Raw genomic sequence first — 24,289 nt, 5'->3', positions numbered from 1 at the left:
AGTTTTCACCATCCAAAAAAAAGCAATCAGAATAATGTGTGGGGTCCATCAAAGACACTCTTGCAGGCACTTGTTTCGGAAGATAGGTATCCTAACAACTGCCTCACAGTATATTTTTTCCTTGCTCACCTTTGTGTGCAAAAATTATTTCATCTACCAAGACAACAGTAAATTCCATGGTTATAACACGAGAAACAAAAACAATCTACATTTAGAAATGAAACATCTCACTCTGGTACAAAAAGGAGTTTACTACTCCAGCATTAAGCTGTTCAATGCTCTACCACTACATATCAAAGGTGTTCATACAGAACTGCCAAAATTTAAACAAGTTCTCAAAGATTACCTGACAGAGAAATCTTATTATACTGTGGATGAATACCTGAAAGAAAATGTATACCATCACTAAACTTATTGTGTCTAGAAGTAGTTCAATTGATTTTATTGTGCATTTGGGCATTAGCGCACTTTTTGTAACAACAGATTGGCTGTACATGTATTTACTCTTGTAGGCCTAATATCTGATTTAACTTTGTGCTCTTATCTTTAACCTTTATTTGAAACTCCTTTTTCTGTCAAATGGTAATTATGTTATCTAGCTGACATTGTATCTGTTACTGTATTTATAGTATGTCTTACTTAAACTATGTATAATTTGCCATTGAATTGCCCTTGTATTTATCGTAAGTTTAAATTGAAACCTGTACAATTTGACATGTTCCATATCCTTGTGATTGACTCACTAACTGGATCTACGGAAGAAGAAATAAATAAATAAATAAATAAATAACAGATGAAGGTATTGCCACTACATTAATAGAATGGGATAGACTGTGTCAATTCTTGTATGCCTCAAATTATAAAACTGTTGTACACGACCCCAACTGATCCATCAAACTGAGCCATTGAAAATTTTAAAAATTCTATATCCTTTACTAGATCTTACACTGCTTCCTATAGCTCCCAAACACACTTGACCTATGCACCCTACCCAAAATACTCAAAGACAACCATCTTTGCTGTGCCATTGTAACATACTTCAAAAGGCTTCACTGGTCACATATCAGCTTAAACTGACAAGTAGCCTCAATGTATTATCCAAGCTATAAGGTCTTAAACCAAGGACCCCAAATGTTAGTATCTTAATCAATACTATTCCCATAGGCCAAATACATTCCTTGATGTGACATGTATTGACTCTAACATTCAACATACACACTGCCTCTCTGTACTTCAGCATTTCCTGTTTCGTTCAGACTCAACAATCCTTTAAAAGCTTCTACACTTTTTCACACTATCAAATTTAATTTTTGCTCACAATAACATTGAGATACAGCCTATCCAAAAAAAATTGGTGCACAGCAATGAGAAGAAAACAGGCCATTTCTTGTGCCAAGCTTTCTAAGGGCCATATGAAAGATGCTCTCCTTAGCTCCCAAATGGTACAATCATGAATTGGTACAGACGTATTTATGTTACTCTTTTGCTCTGACTGATGGCAAAGCACACTTATCAAAACATCTTGATTGCTATTCTCAACTGATATCAATTTAGACCTCTTAATCCTAAATCATTTTCCTGGACATTAAGCTCCACTTCACCAAGACCTACATTTCAGTCCACATAAAACTCATCAATAAGCAACAATATCTATACATTGATAGCTATAACTCCTTCTGTATCAAATGCTTGCAGCTCTACAGCCTTGACATCCATGGTAAACAACTCATCAGTACAATAAATTTCTCATGGGTAACAAGCTCACGTTGCTTCTTATATGACATATGGATCCATTCACCTTGTATCAGTTAGTATGCACTCCAGAGATGGTAATCTGCCTTCCACAGATAATTTCATTCCACCGCTCTCCCATACACAACCCAAATTAACTTTGTATTTATTGTTGCTCCTACTCTTCCTTCCACTTTGTATCAAAGCCAACCTGTCTTTTCTCATTCTTTCTCTTGCTTAGTACCCCCAACCCCATTCTTAAATCTGTTTTTCCAACATTCTACCTATTTCCTCTCTTTCTGTCATTGCCCCAGTTGCACCAACATTTCCTTCCAATGCTGTGTTACACACCAAACCCTCTATTCAACTAATAAAATCGTCTGCAGCATCGTCAACAGGACTGACTGCGGACCTTTGGTACAGAGCCAAGTGGAGGGTCTGAATCAGAGGCTGAGATGGTTCTGCAACCGTGTGGGCTGCAGATTCCTCGACTTGCGCCATAGGGTGGTGGGGTTTCGGGTTCCGCTGGATAGGTCAGGAGTCAACTACACACAGCAGGTGGCTACACGGATAGCAGGGGTTGTGTGGCATGGACGGGGCGGTTTTTTAGGTTAGATGGCCTCGGACAAGTACAGAAAGGGCAACAGCCTCAAAGGGTGCGGGGCAAAGTCAGGACATGCGGGGACCAAGCAGCAATCGGTATTGTAATTGTAAACTGTCGAAGCTGCATTGGTAAAGTACCGGAACTTCAAGCGCTGATAGAAAGCACCGAAGCTGAAATCGTTATAGGAACGGAAAGCTGGCTGAAGCCAGAGATAAATTCTGCCGAAATTTTTACAAAGGCACAGACGGTGTTTAGAAAGGATAGATTGCATGCAACCAGTGGTGGTGTGTTTGTCGCCGTTAGTAGTAGTTTATCCTGTAGTGAAATAGAAGTGGATAGTTCCTGTGAATTATTATGGGTGGAGGTTATACTCAACAAACAAGCTAGGTTCATAATTGGCCCCTTTTACCGACCTCCCGACTCAGCAGCATTAGTGGCAGAACAACTGAGAGAAAATCTGGAATACATTTCACGTATTTTCCTCAGCATGTTATAGCCTTAGGTGGAGATTTCAATTTAGCAGATATAGACTGGGACACTCAGATGTTTAGGATGGGTGGTAGGGACAGAGCATCAAGTGACATTATACTGAGTGCACTATCCGAAAATTACCTCGAGCAATTAAAGAGAGAACCGACTCATGGAGATAACATCTTGGACCTACTGATAACAAACAGACCCGAACTTTTCAACTCTGTAAGCGCAGAACAGGGAATCAGTGATCATAAGGCCATTGCAGCATACCTGAATATGGAAGTAAATAGGAATATAAAAAAGGGAGGAATGTTTATCTGTTTAGCAAGAGTAATAGGAGGCAGATTTCAGACTACCTAACAGATCAAAACAAAAATTTCTGTTCTGACACTGACAATGCTGAGTGTTTATGGAAAAAGTTCAAGACAATCGTAAAATGCGTTTTAGACAGGTACATGCAGAGTAAAACTGTGAGGGACGGGGAAAACCCACCGTGGTTCAACAACAAAGTTAGGAAACTATTATGAAAGCAAAGAGAGCTTCACTGCAAGTTGAAACACAGCCAAAACCTCTCAGACAAACAGAAGCTAAACAATGTCAAAGTTAGCATAAGGAGGGCTATGCGTGAAGCGTTCAATAAATTCGAAAGTAAAATTCTATGTAACGACTTGACACAAAATCCTAGGAAGTTCTGGTCTTACGTTAAATCAGTAAGTGGATCGAAACAGCATATCCAGACACTCCGGGATGATGATGGCATTGAAACAGAGGATGACACATGTAAAGCTGAAATACTAAACACCTTTTTCCAAAGCTGTTTCACAGAGGAAGACCGCACTGCAGTTCCTTCTCTAAATCCTCGCACAAACGAAAAAATGGCTGACATCGAAATAAGTGTCCGAGGAATAGAAAAGCAACTGAAACCACTCAACAGAGGAAAGTCCACTGGACCTGACGGGATACCAATTCGATTCTACACAGAGTACGCGAAAGAACTTGCCCCTCTTCTAACAGCCGTGTAGTCTCTAGAGGAATGGAAGGTTCCAAATGATTGGAAAAGAGCACAGGTAGTTCCAGTTTTCAAGAAGGGCCGTCGAGCAGATGTGCAAAACTATAGACCTATATCTCTGACATCAATCTGTTGTAGAAATTTAGAACATGTTTTTTGCTCGTGTATTATGTCATTTCTGGAAACCCAGAATCTGCTCTGTAGGAATCAACATGGATTCCGGAAACAACGATTGTGTGAGACCCAACTCACTTTATTTGTACATGAGACCCAGAAAATATTAGATACAGGCTCCCAGGTAGATGCCATTTTCCTTTACTTCCGGAAGGCATTCGATACAGTTCCGCACTGTCGCCTGATAAACAAAGTAAGAGCCTACGGAAAATCAGACCAGCTGTGTGGCTGGATTGAAGAGTTTTTAGCAAACAGAACACAGCATGTTGTTCTCAATGAAGAGACATCTACAGACATTAAAGTAACCTCTGGCATGCCACAGGGGAGTGTTATGGGACCATTGCTTTTCACAATATATATAAATGACCTAATAGATAGTGTCAGAAGTTCCATGCGGCTTTTCATGGATGATGCTGTAGTATACAGAGAAGTTGCAGCATTAGAAAATTGCAGTGAAATGCAGGAAGATCTGCAGCGGATAGGCACTTGGTGCAGGGTGTGGCAACTGACACTTAACATAGAAAAATGTAATGTTTTGCGAATACATAGAAAGAAGGATCCTTTATTGTATGATTATATGATAGTGGAACAAACACTGGTAGCAGTTACTTTTGTAAAATATCTGGGAGTATGCGTATGGAACAATTTGAAGTGGAATGATCATATAAAATTAATTGTTGGTAAGGCAGGTACCAGGCTGAGATTCATTGGGAGAGTCCTTAGAAAATGTAGTCCATCAACAAAGGAGGTGGCTTACAAAACATTCATTCGACCTATACTTGAGTACTGCTCATCAGTGTGGGATCCGTGCCAGATCGGATTGACGGAAGAGATAGAGAAGATCCAAAGAAGAGCGGCGCATTTTGTCACAGGGTTATTTGGTAAGCGTGATAGCGTTACAGAGATGTTTAGCAAACTCAAGTGGCAGACTCTGCAAGAGAGGCACTCTGCATCACAGTGTAGCTTGCTGTCCAGGTTTTGAGAGTGTGCGTTTCTGGATGAGGTATAGAATGTATTGCTTCCCCCTACTTATACCTTCCGAGGAGATCACGAATGTAAAATTAGAGAGATTCAAGCGCGCACGGAGGCTTTCTGGCAGTCGTTCTTCCCGCGAACCATACGCGACTGGAACAGGAAAGGGAGGCAATGCCAGTGGCACATAAAGTGCCCTCCGCCACACACTGTTGGGTGGCTTGCGGAGTATAAATGTAGATGTAGATAAAAATGAGTAAAGTCAACCAATAATCTGCTGAATAGTGATAGGTGGCACATATATCATATAATCACGTTAAGTTTTTCACTTTCACTCAATTTTTAGAAATAGTATAGGTGTGAATACACATGCATGCACGCACACGCACACGCACGCACACACACACTCACACACACACACACACACACACACACATCTACGAGCCACAATGGCAATGACTGCATAATAAGACAATGCCACGCATCTGAATTTGAATAACAAAGAACAAAACACACTTACTGTCCATGCCACTTTTCTGGAAGTTCTCACATAGGCACAGTGTTTTTAAATATGTTACAAATGTATGTACATGTCCTGGAATATGCAATTTTCTTCTTACTGAAATGGATCATGCAGTGCAAGCTATAACGTCTGTCCAATTACAGTTAAATAAAGATTCTAAATGCACAATTTTATATTGCTATGACCTACCTGAATAGTCATACCGCTTGGGCCCCATCCAACGAAATTTTTCACTATCCCTTAGGACATCTCCCAAATAACCATATGAAATAACACTTGAATAGTACTTTAGGAGGCTTCCATTGCTATGAACACTGCATAGATCCAGCCCACGAGTGTCTCCTGTATTTAAAGTAACACTGTGTCATTAAAATGGAAACAATATTTCTGTTTTCACTTTACTTATTACCTCATTTTTATTTTGACACTGAATACAAAATAAAAGAACATATGACCCTTAACTTCTCTTCACATAATGATTCGGTGCCTCAAAAGCATAAATGTATATTGACACTGTTAGACATGTGATGCTTTCACCCAAATAGTATTTTATTACAACTAGTTTAGGTTTTACACTGACAAGCAAAAATAATCATCTGGGATCCAGAATGAGATTTTCACTCTGCAACGGAGTGTGCACTGGTATGAAACTTCCTGACAGACTAAAACTGTGTGCCGGGCCGAGACTCGAACTCGGGACCTTTGCCTTTCACGGGCAAGTGCTCTACCAACTGAGCCACCCAAGCACGACTCACACCCCGTCCTCACAGCTTTACTTCTGCCAGTAACTCGTCTCCTACCTTCCAAACTTTACAGAAGCTCTCCTGCAAACCTTGCAGAACTAGCACTCCTGAAAGAAAGGATATTGTGGAGACATGGCTTAGCCACAGCCTGGGGGATGTTTCCAGAATGAGATTTTCACTCTGCAGCAGAGTGTCCGCTGGTATGGGTGGCTCAGTTGGTAGAGCACTTGCCCGCTAAAGGCAAAGGTCCCGAGTTCAAGTCTTGGCCCAGCATACGGTTTTAATCTGCCAGGAAGTTTCATACCAGCGCACACTCCGCTGCAGAGTGAAAAATCTCATTCTGGAAACATCCCCCAGGCTGTGGCTAAGCCATGTCTCCGCAATATCCTTTCTTTCAGGAGTGCTAGTTCTGCAAGGTTTGCAGGAGAGCTTCTGTAAAGTTTGGAAGGTAGGAAACGAGGTACTGGCAAAAGTAAAGCTGTGAGGACGGGGCGTGAGTCGTGCTTGGGTGGCTCAGTTGGTAGAGCACTTGCCCGTGAAAGGCAAAGGTCCCGAGTTCGAGTCTCGGCCCAGCACACAGTTTTAATCTGCCAGGAAGTTTCAATCATCTGGGATGTTTGGCTGCCTGGTGCAAGTCGTCTTATTTGACACCATTTCAGCTACTTGCAAATCTATCATGGTGAAATGATGGTGAAGACAACACACACACCTAGTCCCAAGCTATGAAAATCCCTGATCTAGCTGAGCATTAAACCCAGAACCATATGATCTAGAGTCAGCAATGCTAATCACAGGACTATGAACTGCTGATGGAAAAAGTAGATGAAAACATATTTCATAAACCACTCCTCATGCTCAGTTTTAAGAACTGTTAAAATGTGTCTGGAATGTATGACTTTATCAGAATAGTGATTTTCTACCCTGAAATGAGATCATTCCTCCCCAGAACCCTTCCTACACCACCTCCTAAATCAAAAAGATATAACATGGAAGATCTTCATGCTACATCAATAAACACTACTCTAAGTACAATGCTGTTATAACATAGCAAATGGCAAACTAAAATCAGGGTATCACAGACATCAGGAAAAGCAACTTTGCAAGATTTCCACAATTTTTTTTCGTTTACACTGAAGGGATAAAAATTGCTAACTGGCTACGGCAACATAAACAACTTTTTATTCAAGTAAAATAGAAAATATTGTTGCAACTAGGTGTATATAGACAAAAGTTGAGAGAAACATTACATTTTCTGACCAAGGTTTCCTTCACATTTTATAAGAGAAGGGGAAACTGGAAAAAATTATTCTGTGAGAAAGTCGCCGAAGACTGTATGTGAAAGTAGACACAGCAGGGGAACATTAGAATAAATTTAATGATAAGATAACAGAATCATGTATCATCTGAAGAGCTGGGAAGTTAAAAATAATAGAGAGGGTAGTTACCAGGTCAGATATAAGGGAATCAGAAATTCGGTACGGAAGGGCTTACTATAAAATTACTTGGGGACAAAATGGATAGTTAGTACTCACATTCAGAAGACAAAATTCTATGTATTGCCAAGAAGATCCATATAATTACAAAAACTATACTACCTTTTGTACTTATTACTACCTTCCTCAAAGAGGAAAAAAGGGAAGATGAGGACATTTATAAAGTTAGGTTATGTTACTCACACACAACCGCCTTTCAGTTTCTTCCTCCAAGTGAATTTTTCTTCATATTCAACTGAAAGTGAGAGTGACTATGGGTGACAATACAGGAAAATGAAAAGAAGGTATGAAAAACAGATAAAGAAGAAACCAAAAATAGACAAGAACCATTTATAGTATATTTGTGTCACATGCTACACAAACAAAGAGAATATAAAGCAAATTAAATTTAGAGGGGGTAGATAAATATAAAACTTTCATGGATTCTACAAAACACTGATCAGCCATAACATTATGACCACATTGTTAACAGCTGGTATGTCCACCATTGGCACAGATAACAGTGGCGATGCATTGTGGCATGGAAGCAATGAGGTCTCGGTAGGCCCTTGGAGGGAGTTGGCACCACATCTGCTCACACAAGTCACCTAATTCCTGTAAATTCTGGGGAGGGGGAGGGGGGGGGTAATGAGCTCTGACACCACAGTTAACCACATGTGTTCGCTTGGGTTCAGATCTGGTGAGTTGGGAGGCCAGCATACTAATTAGAACTCATCACTGTGTTCCTTGAACCACTCCATCACACCTCTGTTCTTGTGACATGGTGCATTATCTTGTTGAAAAATGCCACTGTTGTCAAGGAACGTGATCAACTCAAAGGGGTGTACGTAGTCTGAAACCAGTATATGATACTCCTTAGCCATTATGTTGCCTTGCATGAGCTTCACTGGACGCATGGAGTCCCACATGAATGTCCCCCAGAGCATAGTGGAGTTGTCAAGGAGCTGTTCCCCTGGAAGATGACAGATTCAAGCATTCCCATCAGCATGATGAAGGTATCAGGATTCATCCAACCATGTGACATTCTGCCAATGTGCCAACACCCAGTGCTGATGGTCAAGTGTGCATTCCAGTTACAGTTGCTGATGTCATGATTTTAACGTAGGCACATGCGTGGGAAGTTGGCTGCGAAGACCATCGTTATGAGTGTTCGGTGCACTGTGTGTTCAAACACACTTGTACTCTGCCCAACATTAAAATCTGATGTAAGCTCTGCCACAGTTTGCCGCTTGTCTTGTTTTACCAGTCTGCCCGACCTATGACATCTGAAATCTGTAATGAGGGGTGGGTGCCCACGCCCACAACATCTGCATGTGGTTTCACCATGTGTATAAGACACTCACCACAGCACTCCTCAATACCCAAAAAGTTGTGCAGTTTCCAAAATGTTTGTGCCGAGCCTCTGAACCATTGCAATCTGCTCTCAGTCAAGCTCAGATAAAACATGCCTTCCCCATTCTACACACGGACAGCATGCTCACTAATTCTACATGTACCATGTGTGTGTCTGACTAGCAGTCATGCCTTGCCAAATGATGCTGCTATCACTTGGATGGGTTTATATTGATAGTAGGTCAGTTGTCATAATATTCTGGCTGATCAGTAGTCATGTGTAATGCAGATTAAGATCACTCTTGAACTTCTAGTGGATCTAAGATAATGATTCATTTCTGTGGGAGATGAGCACTGCAGTTGATGAATACTGGCCAAAAACATGAGCAAAAACTTATTTCTCAGTAGTGTTTAGACTATTTTAAAGAGAATCAAACTTAATTTGCAAAGCAACTTGTTACTGTGGTTGAGACAAAGGGCCTCCACTTCACATCAGACACAAAATAATCCATCTAGTCGATGGGAACCGATGTACCTGCACAAAAAGGTGAAGTTGATTTCATTTTCTGGGAAAGCTTTGGCCAGTGTTTCCTGGGATATAAAAGGAATTCCTAGTGTTGATGGCTCTGAAAAGGATATAAGAAAAACTGGTGAAAAATAGACAAATATTTTGGACTTATTGCAGTGGAAAAAATATGTAAGAAGAGCCCTAGACTGCAAAAGGCAGATATCACCTTTCATCACAACAATGAAAATCCTTTTTCAATGGGGAAAATAAATAGCTTTCTTCATGCTTGGCTCATAGCCATTGAACACTGATCAAAAAAAGTCGTGGTTTTGCCGAGACTTAACATTATTTGAAAAAGACCATTTATTTGCCATTATAGGCAAGTTTGGAACAGTGGATATATATGAGGGCACAAATGAGGAGAAGTATCAAGATCCAAAGTAAAAACCAAGATGGTTATACAGTCAGGAGTTTACTAAAAGAGAAATAAAAAATCAATGTAGTAAAAACTTGGTACTTATATGTACATTTGATCATACATATCATATATGAATCGAAAAATAAACATACAATGATGACACATGTTCCAAATACATTGTGGTTACTGTATATAAGACAATACTAACCAGTGTGAAGATAACTTTTGTTCTTTGGGACCCACAGTGCAAAATATGTCTTTCAGTGACATGATTATTATGAATAAATCCATCTACACTGCTATGTAAATTGTTTATATTTTATATAATTCACAGTGAGCCCATTTTGGCAAATTGCCACCGTCAGGTGCTCCGGAAATACATAAATAATATGGTCTTAAGATAATGGTCTTCTAACTATGATTTGAAAAGCTATAATATATCATTAGTTGTTTTATCTTACATGTAACATCATTGCTGTCATGTCCTATCTGTTTTAGAATTATTACTTTCTCCCAGGTGTACACTGGAGTTGTATGTCGGATATTACTTGTTTTCCATGTATGCTATTTTTCTGACAGGTTGGTGTTATAACCTTTAATTCACTAATAATTTGCGTAGATATACAAACGTAGAAACACTAGTGAGTTTCATGCTACCAACTCCGTACGTATTTCACAAAGCCGGCGGCCGCGAAGAGCCTTGACCACCCCTGGAATCCATTTAGGGCGAGATCCATATCCTTGTGCCCACACATCGACGCCCACCGAGTATTTTCCCGCACTAGGGGACACAGAACTAGGCCTTACAGGGTGAAGCAGGTGCAGTAGAGTGCGCGGTTGGCGGCCATGCAAGAGTTCAGCAGGGCTGCGATCACCCAGAGGCGTGAAGCAATAAGAACTCAGAAATTGCAACAGAGCGTCATCGGTAGAAAAATCAGTAAGGAATTTTTTCATCTGGCTTTTGAAAGTGCGGACAAGGCGCTCGACCTCCCCATTCGATTGGGGATGAAAGGGCGGTGCTGTAACATGATGAATCCCTTGTCCAGTACAAAAATCACGGAAGGCCTGCGAAGAGAACTGAGGGCCGTTGTCCATAACAATCGTGGATGGAAGACCTTCTAGCGCAAAAATTTTGGACAAAGCCAGCGTCGTCGCCGCAGTGGTTGGCGACGGACATCGAACAACAAACGGGAACTTCGAGAAGGCGTCAATCAACAGTAGCCAATAAGTGCCGAGGAAGGGGCCGGCAAAGTCAGCGTGCACCCGTTCCCATGCCTGCGCCGGATCAGGCCATGGAGAGGGCATTGCACGGGGTGCAGCCAGTTGTTGAGCACACTGACCACACGCAGCGACCATGTGGGTGATGTCCGAATCGATACCGGGCCAATAAACATGCCTGCGGGCCAGGGCCTTAGTCCGAGAAATCCCCCAATAGCCTTCATGCAATAGTTTGAGAACATCTTTGCGAAGAGAAGCTAGCACCACGACCCGTGGAGATGCGCCATCCGTGGCCAGAAGAACAACACCCTCATGAACAGACAGACGAAGGCGCAAGGCATGGTAGTTGCGAAGGGGATCCGATGCCCGGCCCTTGGTCCTGTCCGGCCAACCCCGTTGAACAAAACCGATCACCTGATGCAGGACCGGGTCCCGCGCAGTAGCCGACGCGACCTGCGAACCTGTAAGCGGAAAACCCTCAACCGCACGACGTTCTTCCTCATCAATGTGGAAACAGAGTAGTTCATCTCGATCGAAAACCGGGTTGTTGCCCATCGGCAAACGCGACAACGCGTCAGCGTTGGCGTACTGGGCTGTGGGGTGATAGTGAATCTCATAGTGAAAACGAGACAAGTATAAGGCCCAACGTTGCAGGCGGTGAGCTGCCTTATCCAGAAGTGACGCCGAGGGGCTGAACAGAGAGACCAGCGGCTTGTGGTCGGTGATGAGGTGAAACTTAGAACCATACAAAAAAATGCTGAACTTTTTTAGAGCATAAATGATAGCGAGCGCCTCCTTTTCGATTTGAGAGTAACGCCGTTGGGCATCGTTGAGGGTATTGGAAGCATAGGCGATGGGTCGTTCCAACCCATCCTCATACCGATGGGCGAGAACAGCCCCTAGGCCATACTGTGACGCGTCAGTCGCCAGAACCAAGTGCTGACCCAGATGGAATATGGCAAGACAAGGCGCCGACTGCAAATGAGCCTTCAGGCGGACAAAAGCCCGCTCACACTCGTCGGACCAACAGAAAGGAACGTTTTTGCGTAACAGCTGATGCAGAGGATGAGCCACCACTGCCACGGATGGAATGAATTTGTGATAATAAGCAATCTTGCCTAGAAACGCTTGAAGTTCTTTGAACGTAGACGGCCGGGGTAGAGCGGTAATGGCCGCAACGTGCTGACGTAGAGGACGTATACCCTCACGGGACAAGTGGAAACCAAGATACACAATGAAGGGTTGGAAGAACTGTGACTTGTCCAGACTGCACTTCAACCCAGCCGAATGCAGAACCCGAAATAATGAACGCAAATTGCGAAGGTGCTCCTCAGTGGAGGCCCCCGTGACAACAATGTCATCCAGGTAGTTGATGCAGCCAGGAACGGAAGCCGTGACCTGTTCCAAAAACCGCTGAAAAATGGCCGGCGCGCTAGCAACACCAAATGGTAACCGCTGGTACTGGTACAACCCACAAGGAGTGTTGATGACGAGAAATTCCTTGGAAGACGCATCCAACGGCAACTGATGGTACGCCTCCGATAAGTCAAGTTTGGAAAAGAACTGGCCCCCAGCGAGCTTGGTAAATAACTCCTCAGGACGGGGAAGAGGATAAGTGTCAATGAGGCTCTGAGCGTTGACAGTGGCTTTAAAATCGCCACACAATCGCAGACTCCCGTTTGGTTTAGAAACCACCACGATGCCCATTCGCTGGAGGTAACAGGAAGGAGAATCCCTGAAGCAGTTAACCTGTCTATCTCAGCCTTGACGGGTGCACGCAATGCCATCGGAATAGGGCGTGCCCGGAAAAACTTAGGGCGAGCTGTAGGTTTAAGAGTAATGTGGGCTTCAAAATCCTTGTCACGACCCAGACCAGCAGAGAACACAGACGAGAATTCAGAACACAGTCCATCCAGCTGTTGATACGGAATATCCTCAGATATGAGGTGCACATCATCATCAATGGAGAACCCAAACAACTGGAAAGCATCATAACCGAACAGATTTTCAGTGCCCGCATGATCCACCACATAAAACGTGAGGGGCCAAACAACAGACTTGTAGGCAGTGGAAGCATCAAACTGGCCAACGATAGGAATTTTCTGTTTATTATAAGTTCTCAGATTTCGCGTAACTGGAGACAAGGGAGGGGAGCCCAACTCCAAATACGTGCGAGAATTAATGAGAGTTACTGCAGAGCCAGTGTCCACTTGCATGCGAATGTCTTTATCCAGAACACGAACAGTAACAAACAACTTATTTGTTTGAGAAAGCACACAGTTAACATCCATGTCCGATGCCTTGTCCTCGTCAACAGGAACTTTAGGGGACTGACACACAGAAGCAATGTGGCCTTTTTTCCTACATGAATTACACGTGGCCCAACGTTTTGGACACGCGGCCCTGTCATGCTGTACGAAACAACATGGACAAGAAGGAAGTGTGGAACGAACCTGCTTCTGTGGTTGCTGTTTTCGCTGCGAGCATGGCGGCCCAATGCGACGTTGTTGACGTGAGTGAACTGCCGCCACATCGTCGGTCCCCTGGGAAACAGGCAAATTGTCCGTGTCGAAAGTGGTCTGTATAGTGCCTACATCACACCACGCGTCTATTTGCGCACCAGCAGCGTGAGACACTTCAAAAGATTGAGCGATGCTTAGAACTTCTGACAACGACGGATTTGGCAGTTGTAAGGCACGTTGCTGAACTTCTTTATCAGGAGCAAGCCGTAGAATAGCATCCCTAACCATTGAATCAGCATAAGACTCATGATGAGTGTCCGTGACAAACTGACATTTCCTACTCAGACTGTGTAGTTCCGCCGCCCAAGCCCGGTAAGATTGATGGGGCTGTTTACGACACCGGTAGAATGCCACGCGGGCGGCAATGACGTGGGTGTTCTTTCGGTAATAGTTAGACAATAAGTCACACATTTCTTGGAAGGACAGAGAGGCAGGTTCCCGCAGAGGGGCTAACTGAGATAGCAGCTGATAGATCCGTGGGGAAATCCAAGATAGGAATAACGACTTACACATAGGAGCGTCGACAACGCCGAAAGCCAAGAAGTGTTGCCGCAAACGCTTCTCATAATCCTCCCAGTCTTCAGTGGCCTCGTCGTAAGGAGGGAACGGAGGCGGAGAAGAGGAAGACAGACGATGAGTAAGCGACGTCGACAACGCCTGAATAGCAGCCGTCAGCTGTGTTTGTTGTTCAATGAGCGCTTGCAGAAGCTGTTCCATGTCTGGCCAGACATGAACGCACAATTCCCCAACGCAGGAAAAAAAATATCCGACCTCGTCGCCAAAAATTGTTATAACCTTTAATTCACAAATAATTTGCGTGGATATACAAACGTAGAAACACTAGTGAGTTTCATGCTACCAACTCCGTATCTGTCACTCAACTGCTGTGCCGTGACATGCGGCCGGCGCCGTTCATAGCTAGGTGGCGCTCCCGTGCTCAGCCGAGCTGCGGAGCGCCTCTATCGCCGTGTTCGCGTACTGACGTAGCGGCACTTTTAAATCTCGTGGCACTGTCACAACAGTTGGATGACAGTGGGTCAGCGACATTACATGTTCACATAGTTACCATTATAAATAAGTGATGTGTGAAATTTGGTTGTTTATTATTATTTTTATATAGGTTTGTTTCTAATTATGTTATTGCCTAAAGCTTAATAATAATAAACAACTGAATTTCACGCATCACTTATTTATAATGGTAACTATGTAAACATGTAATATCGCTGACCCACTGTCATCCAACTTGTAAGAAAAATAGCATATATGGAAAACAAGTAATATCCGACATACAACTCCAGTGTACACCTGGGAGAAAGTAATAATTCTAAAACAGACAGTACATGACAGCAACGATGTTATAAGTAAGATAAAACAACTAATGATATATTATAGCTTTTCAAAACATAGTTAGAAGACCATTATACTAAGACCATCTTATTTATGTATTTACAGAGCACCTGACGATGGCAATTTGCCAAAATGGGCTCATCATGAAATACATAAAGTATAAACAATTTGCATAGCAGTGTAGCTGGATTTATTCATAACAATCAGTGTGAAGATTTCTGTGGTAATGTGTTTGGTGTACATCTTGCACACACACACAATGTTTTGGTTTATTATTACGCACAGGACAATGTAATGACTTGTCATTGTTAATTGGGACTCACACATACACAGGATAAAGTATTTGTGCTGTATGGTTTGTTTGGCAACAGCTGTATGGACAGTTATGTCCTATAATGTGATTTACACATGACTGGTGGGTTGGTGTAATAGATTAGCTTGTGCAGATTCTGTACTCATCTTCATACTTATCTATGCTGCATTATAGGCAAATCATCAACGTATTTGCAAAAAGCCTCAGCTTTTTCTCTCTCTTTGTTTAACATTTGCGACTTCATATATAATCTGTTGATAACACATGAATAAACAAATATACATGTAAGAACTAGGTTTTTGGTATTTCGAGTTTTTATATCTCTTTTAGTATATTCATTGCTCTCTAAGCACAATGATTGTTAGTTTGGGTGTAGGTATTTCTCCTTGTTCACATCCTCATATTTGTCCACCGTAATGTTAGTAGACACACTTGAAAATTGTCTTTAGATTGAAATTGAGCAATAATGATGAACAAAGTGTCTTATTCACATAATATACTGCCTCAGAAGAACGACAATTTCCTTTAATCAGAACATAAACTTGAGAATAATTTTGCAACTGGAAAATATTTTGAGTCCAGTGAACAGATTATGGCATGTTAGCTGTTGATAGATATTTTACAGAGCTTCCAGAATCACATTTCAGGGAGTCAATCTACTTACTAAAAAATCGATGGACAAAATGTACTGATCTAAAAATAGGATTTTGCAGAAAAATAAGTATATTTCAACCTAAAGTCAAAGTTACTGACTGTCAGAGACAAGTTTTCACCTTGTCCTTGTATTAACTATTTTGAGTGACACATCACAAACATTACACAGGATGATACATATATGGAGCTATTAATCCTATAAACATGGTGGTCCATTAATAGTGACCAAGCCAAATTTCTCACAAAATTAACATCAAACAAAAACATAAGAACAAATATCTTCCAGCGTGACAGGGGAAAACATATGGTGTTATGCATGGCCTACTAGATGGCACTGCCATAGGTCAAATTGACAGAAACTGCATTTTTTAAAATAGCTGCCCCCATTTTTTATTACACATTCATATAGTACATAAATAAATAGGAATGTTTGATTTGGAACATTTGTTTCACTTTGTGATGGATGGCGCTGTAATATTCTCTCAAATGTAGCAATGCACCCAATAGCATTGTGTGCAATTCATTACTTACATTAGGCACGATAATACACTTGTCCAGTCATAATAATTACGCGGAAGACATAATCTTGTTAAAATAGAACGTTTAACAGTTGCAGAAAAGGTAGATTTGGTGTTTATTTATGGCTATTGTGGTCAAAATGCCCAATAAGCTTGTGCTATGTATGTTGATCATTATCCTGACAGGCAGCAACCAAGTGTCCGGACCTTTCGTTGGATAGCTAATGTATTTAAAGAAACCGGAACTGTTCAGCCAAAGAAGAAGATGCAACCAAGAACTGCAACAAATGAAGATGTCCAAATAGATATTTTAGCTGCAGTTGAGACTAATACGCACATCATCAGCAGACAAATTGAGCGGGAATCGGGAATTTCAAAAACGTCGGTTTTGAGAATTCTACAGCATTATTTCTATTGCATGGCGATAATTCTGAACATTGTGTAAATTCTTGCCACTGGGAACAAAATAAATTACAAAATGATAACAGGTATATTTCAAGAGTCATATTTAGTGACGAAGCATCATTCACAAACAGAGGTAATGTAAACTGGCATAATATGCACTATTCGGCAACGGAAAATCCACGATGGCTGCGACAAGTGGGACTTCAGCGACCCTGCCAGGTTAACGTATGGTGTGGAATTATGGGAGGACATCTAACTGGCCCTTATTTTATCGATGGCAATTTAAATGGTGCAATGTATGCCGCTTTCTTACATAATGTTTTACCGATTCTACTACAAGATGTTTCACTTCATGAGAAAATGATGATGTACCTTCAACATAAAGGATGTCTGGCACATAGCACATGTGCAGTTGAAGCGGTATTAAATAGAATATTTAATGACAGGTGGATTGGTCATAGAAGCACCATACTGTGTCCTGCATGTTCACCGGACCTTACATCTCCGGACTTCTTTCTTTGGGGAAAATTGAAAGATATTTGTTATTGTGATCCACCAACAACACCTGAAAACATGCATCAGCACATTGTCAATGCATGTGCAACAATTACAGAAGGCGATCTACTCGCTGTCGAGAGGAATTTCGTTATGCGTATTGCCAAATGCATTGAAGTTAAAGGGCATCATTTTGAGCATTTATTACATTAATGAGGTTATTACGGTTGCTCACGCAGTAACAGCATGCATTCCCACAATTTACGATAAGGTCACAAATGTAAATGTATCACTCTGGAACAACAGAAATAAAGTCCAAACATAACTACTTTTTGTGGTTTAATTTAAAAAAACACAGGTACCTAAACGGGTGGGGCATATTATAGGTGTTGGAATATTACAGCGCCATCCATCACAAAGTGAAACAAATGTTTCAAATCACACATTCATATTTATTTATGTACTATACAAATATGTAATAAAAATGGGGTATCTATTTTTAAAAAAATGCAGTTTCTGTCAATTTGTCCTATGGCAGTGCCATCTAGTGGGCCATCCACAGTGCCATCTGTTTTCCTCCATCACGCTCGAACAGGTCTGTTCTTTTTATTTTTTCATTTGATGCTAATTTCGTGAGATATTTGGCCCGGTCACTTTCAATGGACTGACCTGTATACAGAAAGTCCCAATTAAGTCTGGATTCTGCAATAACCACATAAATTTTGATGCAAATAAGTAAATTGTTCACCCAGAGGTTGCTTGGTTCCAAAAGCCAGTCATATGCATAATCATATTGATTGACACATCAATACATCCAGCAGGATTACAAGACTCCTGCCACTCTATGTCAAAATGATCAGTTCTTATATAATCAATGGAAATATCTAAGATGGAAACACAAAAGAACATTATTATATACAGGTTACCCACCAAGCAGAATGTGTATTACAGCAGTCTGCACATCAGTGGTTCCATGGAGGCAATAAGCCATTGTATTGGTAGATCCACCAGGCACAACACCCACTCTAAGAGGTGGAGGTGGTAGCCGAGCTTCAGGGTCATTGTGATCGATACCGGCATCCCTCGCTGCCCGTAATACCAAGCCATTGAATACCTGTAATCAACAAATATTCATGTAAATGGCAGCATAATTTCAAAGTTCTCAGTTTGATTGTCCTTATTTCATAGAGAAGAATGTAGCTGGGACATGAAAGAGAAGTTTAGTGAGAAGCTGAAACTGTCAGCTCATAAAAATGGATGTGTTAATATATTTTAATATGCCACACAAGCAATACATTTCAGAGTGAGGAAGATAGGATTATCACATAGATGGAGGTTTAGAGAAATTGCAGCAGAGTTAAAAGTGAGAAAAGCTAACAGACAGAAGTGTTTGTATAAATGTAGTTCAACCATTAGATAATATAATTATGGGCTTGGTATAGATGCTTGATTGAAGGAGTATAGGTGCAGATTACTGATCACAAGCACACTCAAACCTGGACCTAGGTGTAGGCAGGTGACAAAAGATGTAGAGGTGTTGTGCAAGAATTTTTGATAAGAGGGCCATAGTGAGCATACCTGGAGACTGTTTCATAGGAATGGATGATATGATATCACTGGTGACCCAGTACAGATTCTCAGGCTTGTAACACCAACATGCACTCTTGTGTTTTAGCAGCATAACTATCCATGTTTCAGCAGTGCTGTGGAATGAGTTAGTAATCAGCTGGAAATAGTTGTGATCATGCTGGACACTGCACACATTGAGTTTCTACCCTTTCCAAATATGAGCAGGTTTGGATTTTCCTAAGTATAACCTTCATATAAATAGAACTGGAAAGGGGAGGATGGATAACTGTAATGAGTAGAGCTACTGGTTTACACAATATGATTCTAAAAGTGATGCTTAGTAGAGATAGGTCATGCTTGTGGCAAATTTAGCTAATAGGTATCCCAGATCAACTTAAAAAAAAAAAAAAGGCAATCCAGTGACTGCTGAGAAAACTTACTACAGAATACTGTTCTTCACCAAAATGTAAGGTAACTCTACAGAAATCTTAATGAATTGGAAATATCCTCGCTCAGATACAGAGTGCTTTTCTGAACATGACATCCAGACTGAAGAGATAGTGAGACTCCTGTATAGGGGCATACATCAACTAATTTACTTCTCAAATATTTAATGTGGGTAACAGACGTGGACACTCATACCAGACATACTCATTCGAGACAGGTTAATGTTCTGAAACTAGGTAGTAAACATGAATCAGAATAACGAGCAGTAATGTTTGAATATTCTGACAAAAAATTTGCAAGTGAGAAGTCTCTTCCACGTCGTGCTGTCCACGCAGGTGCTGTGGTTGCTGGTCCTACACTCCCATGTGTTTGTTTGATTGAGTTTGAGACTCACTGGCCTAATCACCACACAGTATGTTCCCATAATTATTTGGTGGCACCTGAACACAAAGCTCTATGCCTTGAAACTGGTCGAGAAATAAATTACGAAATTATTGGCAACTGAAGTGGATTTTTATTCTATAAATATGGATGATTCTGTATGGATAGCAATGCAGAATGTTTCATAGGATTTTGGCACCATGCTCACAGCCATTTCCAACATTTTGGTAGTTCCCCATGCACTGTGTGTTTGAACACCAAGCTCGACGCCTCCAGCAGTGCTTTGGCCACATCTTCAGCAAATAGTGGATCAACTTCTTTCCATCCTCTGCCACACTGCAAATCAAAATAACCTGTCTTTTTTAAATTTTGTAATCATTTTCTCCAGACCCTTAGCAAACATTGCACCAATGTCTTTCTTCATGCACTTGAGTGTCCAGAACTTCTGCAGAGTTACTGGTGCACAGTCACCATTCTTGTGAAATAGTTTTACCAGCAGTGTGTGATCCTTCATGGAGACAGTCATGCTGGGCCTCTCAGATGCAAACTAAGGAAAAGCCGTGTGCCATGCATCTATTGGTGTGCCCCCTCCCCCTCCCCTCTCCCTGCATCAATAACAACATGCTGTTCAAATTTGACACCATTCTGAGAAGTGGTTTTCTTTCTACAGCATTTTGCATTTTGAAACTGGAACTTTAATTATGGACACCCAGTACATTGGTAACAGATGTGCACAGTGTTGCACAACTTTTTAACGAGCATTATTTCATAACTGTTACTGAAAAGATGTGGTTGTCAGGTTCAGTACTGGCAGAAGTAAAGCTGTGAGTACCGGCCGTGAGTCGTGCTTCGGTAGCTCAGTTGGTAGAGCACTTGCCCGCGAAAGGCAAAGGTCCCGAGTTCGAGTCTCGGTCGGGCACACAGTTTTAATCTGCCAGGAAGTTTCATATCAGCGCACACTCCGCTGCAGAGTGAAAATCTCATTCTGGAAACATCCCCCAGGCTGTGGCTAAGCCATGTCTCCGCAATATCCTTTCTTTCAGGAGTGCTAGTTCTGCAAGGTTCGCAGGAGAGCTTCTGTAAAGTTTGGAAGGTAGGAGACGAGGTACTGGCAGAAGTAAAGCTGTGAGTACCGGCCGTGAGTCGTGCTTCGGTAGCTCAGTAGGTAGAGCACTTGCCCGCGAAAGGCAAAGGTCCCGAGTTCGAGTCTCGGTCGGGCACACAGTTTTAATCTGCCAGGAAGTTTCATATCAGCGCACACTCCGCTGCAGAGTGAAAATCTCATTCTGGAAACATCCCCCAGGCTGTGGCTAAGCCATGTCTCCGCAATATCCTTTCTTTCAGGAGTGCTAGTTCTGCAAGGTTCGCAGGAGAGCTTCTGTAAAGTTTGGAAGGTAGGAGACGAGGTACTGACAGAAGTAAAGCTGTGAGTACCGGCCATGAGTCGTGCTTCGGTAGCTCAGTTGGTAGAGCACTTGCCCGCGAAAGGCAAAGGTCCCGAGTTCGAGTCTCGGTCGGGCACACAGTTTTAATCTGCCAGGAAGTTTCATATCAGCGCACACTCCGCTGCAGAGTGAAAATCTCATTCTGGAAACATCCCCCAGGCTGTGGCTAAGCCATGTCTCCGCAATATCCTTTCTTTCAGGAGTGCTAGTTCTGCAAGGTTCGCAGGAGAGCTTCTGTAAAGTTTGGAAGGTAGGAGACGAGGTACTGGCAGAAGTAAAGCTGTGAGTACCGGCCGTGAGTCGTGCTTCGGTAGCTCAGTTGGTAGAGCACTTGCCCGCGAAAGGCAAAGGTCCCGAGTTCGAGTCTCGGTCGGGCACACAGTTTTAATCTGCCAGGAAGTTTCATATCAGCGCACACTCCGCTGCAGAGTGAAAATCTCATTCTGGAAACATCCCCCAGGCTGTGGCTAAGCCATGTCTCCGCAATATCCTTTCTTTCAGGAGTGCTAGTTCTGCAAGGTTCGCAGGAGAGCTTCTGTAAAGTTTGGAAGGTAGGAGACGAGGTACTGGCAGAAGTAAAGCTGTGAGTACCGGCCGTGAGTCGTGCTTCGGTAGCTCAGTTGGTAGAGCACTTGCCCGCGAAAGGCAAAGGTCCCGAGTTCGAGTCTCGGTCGGGCACACAGTTTTAATCTGCCAGGAAGTTTCAGGTTCAGTAGATGCTGCATGGTGTACCTCAGACCAGTCATTCCACATAGGTAACTTCACTAATATGAATATGATCCTCACTACCCAGTAGGGTTAATTTCCATCATAAAATCTTTAAAACCAAAAAAATTCTACTGGTTGTGATAACATATCAACCCAGTTAATTAAAAGGTGTGCCTCTGAGTTTAGTAATATATGAAGCCATCTTTGGGGGGCCATTTTCTCAATGGTTGAAATATGCTGAAGTTAAGCCATTGTTTAAGAAAGGAGATAACGAAATGCTGCCAAATTTCTGTCCAATATGCTAAAGCAAAGCCTTCGTTTAAGAAATGATATAAAGAAATACTGCCAAATTTCCATCTAATTTCACATTTGCCAGCATTCTCAAAAGTTTTAGAGAAGGTAATATACAATCAGCTACTTAACCATCTGGCAGCAAATAATTTATTGTCAAAGTTGCAGTTCAGATTTCTAAAGGGTTCTGATTATGAGGAAGCGATCTACATATACAGTAAAAATGTACCTAATTCATTAGACAAAAAATTACAGGCTACTGGTATATTTTGTGATCTGTCAAAGGCATTTGACTGCGTAAATCACAATATCCTTTCAAGTAAATTAGAATATTACAGTGTAACACGAAATACTGTAATGGTTCAATCCTATATCACTGACAGGAAACGAAGGGCGTCATTAGTAAAGAGGTATGTGTTAAGCTATCAGGCATCATCAAACTTTGAACTAATTACATGCGGTCTCCCACAAGGTTCCATCTTAGGGCCCTTACTTTTTCTTGTGTATATCAATGACATTTCATCAGTAACATTACCAGGTGCCAAGTTGTTTGCAGATAATATAAACATTGCAATAAATAGAAGAACAAGTGTAGTCTTAGAAAGATTCGTTAATGAAATTTTCATGGTCATTAAACTTTGCAAACACACTACATGCATTTCAGAACTTATAAGAGGTTTCCCACAAGTATATCCCTAAAATATGATGACAAACAGATATAAGACGTGGACAGTGTTAAACTCTTAGGATTATAGATGGATAATACATTCAACTGGGAGGAGCACACCACAAAACTGCTGAAGCACCTAAACAAATCTGTATTTGCATTGTGAATGTTTTCAGACACAGAGGATATAAAAATGAAAATATTCCACAATATCACATGGGATTATTTTTGGGGTAACTCATCAAGCCAAGTTAAAGTTTTCTGGGCCCAAAAATGTGCAATAAGAATTATTTGTGATGTGAACTCAAGAATATCCTGCAGAGGCCTGTTTAGGGATTAGAGATATTAACTTTTGCCTGCCAATATATTTATTCCTTAATGAAATAAACCTCTTTTTCAAACCAACAGATCAATTTATGGATTCAATACCAGAAATTATCTTCACAAACTTTTAAGGTGTTTGATACAAAAAGGTGTCCATTATTGATTCAAAAAGGGTTCATCATTCAGGAACACACATTTTAAATAACTTGCCAGCAGCCATATAAAGTTTGACTCTCAACAAAGTTCAGTTTAAGATGAGCCTAAAGGATTTATTGGTGGTCAATTCCTCCTATCTGATTGATCAATTACTTAGTAGAACCAGCTGATGTGCATGTGTGTTTCACTAATAATATCAAATAATGCAAGTATTAGTACAATCTGAATTATGTAAAAATTCAGTGCAGTAATGCAATCACTGTACATAAGTGTTATAAAATGATTTCTCAAATCAGGATTTCTTAACTTTTAAATGAAAATATGCTTTTTTTTTTTTAATTAATTCCACATCCTTGACGATCATTTCACCTGGGATCTGTGAAGGTACATTAGGATATTTGTTTTAAATTGCAAATATTTATTGTGTATTCTTGTTTTTATAACATGTTCTACATGCTAGAGTAGCCCCTCACTATGGATCAATTGGAATGAAAAGTATATCTAATCTAAGCAAATATGCACTTACCTCTGCAAATGTTCCATCTCCACCAATGCAAATCACTGCATCCAGACCATCCAGTGGTCTTCTCAGAAGTGTATCGTGGGCATGACCTGGTCTCTGGGTAAGCAAGACTTCAGATTCCACTCCAGCAACAGCGAGTAATGGCTTAACTTGTCTCTCGAGCACACGAGGCCCACGCCTACGGCCACCAAATGGATTTACTACTACCAGGACCTTCCGTGGTCGACGTCTCAAACCTGTGTCAGATTGCATAAATTAATATTAAAATACAATAATAAGCCCTCACTGAAGATATTAGTACTACTGACGTCGAAATGGGCGCTAG

At 41.5% G+C, this 24,289-nt stretch overlaps 1 protein-coding gene and 2 non-coding genes across 3 annotated transcripts in view; 1 reads left to right on the top strand and 2 right to left on the bottom strand.

Annotated features, from left to right (window-relative positions):
• LOC126184510 (ceramide kinase) overlaps nucleotides 1–24,289 on the bottom strand; it is a gene marked incomplete at its 5' end in the record, with an annotated part of 98,681 nt that overhangs the window by 54,409 nt on the left and 19,983 nt on the right. Inside the window, 3 exons of the mRNA XM_049926903.1 lie at nucleotides 5,677–5,829; nucleotides 18,384–18,567; nucleotides 23,968–24,200. Coding sequence (XP_049782860.1) covers nucleotides 5,677–5,829; nucleotides 18,384–18,567; nucleotides 23,968–24,200 — 570 coding nt within the window. The remainder of the gene's footprint in view (nucleotides 1–5,676; nucleotides 5,830–18,383; nucleotides 18,568–23,967; nucleotides 24,201–24,289) is intronic.
• Trnas-uga (transfer RNA serine (anticodon UGA)) lies at nucleotides 6,160–6,234 on the bottom strand. The gene has a single exon. It is a non-coding gene; the product is annotated as a tRNA-Ser (tRNA).
• On the top strand, nucleotides 6,732–6,806 carry Trnas-uga (transfer RNA serine (anticodon UGA)). The gene has a single exon. It is a non-coding gene; the product is annotated as a tRNA-Ser (tRNA).

The sequence above is a fragment of the Schistocerca cancellata genome, chromosome 4 (assembly GCF_023864275.1).
Source record: "Schistocerca cancellata isolate TAMUIC-IGC-003103 chromosome 4, iqSchCanc2.1, whole genome shotgun sequence".
Lineage (NCBI taxonomy): Eukaryota > Metazoa > Arthropoda > Insecta > Orthoptera > Acrididae > Schistocerca > Schistocerca cancellata.
This window is presented reverse-complemented; position numbering and strand designations above follow the sequence as displayed.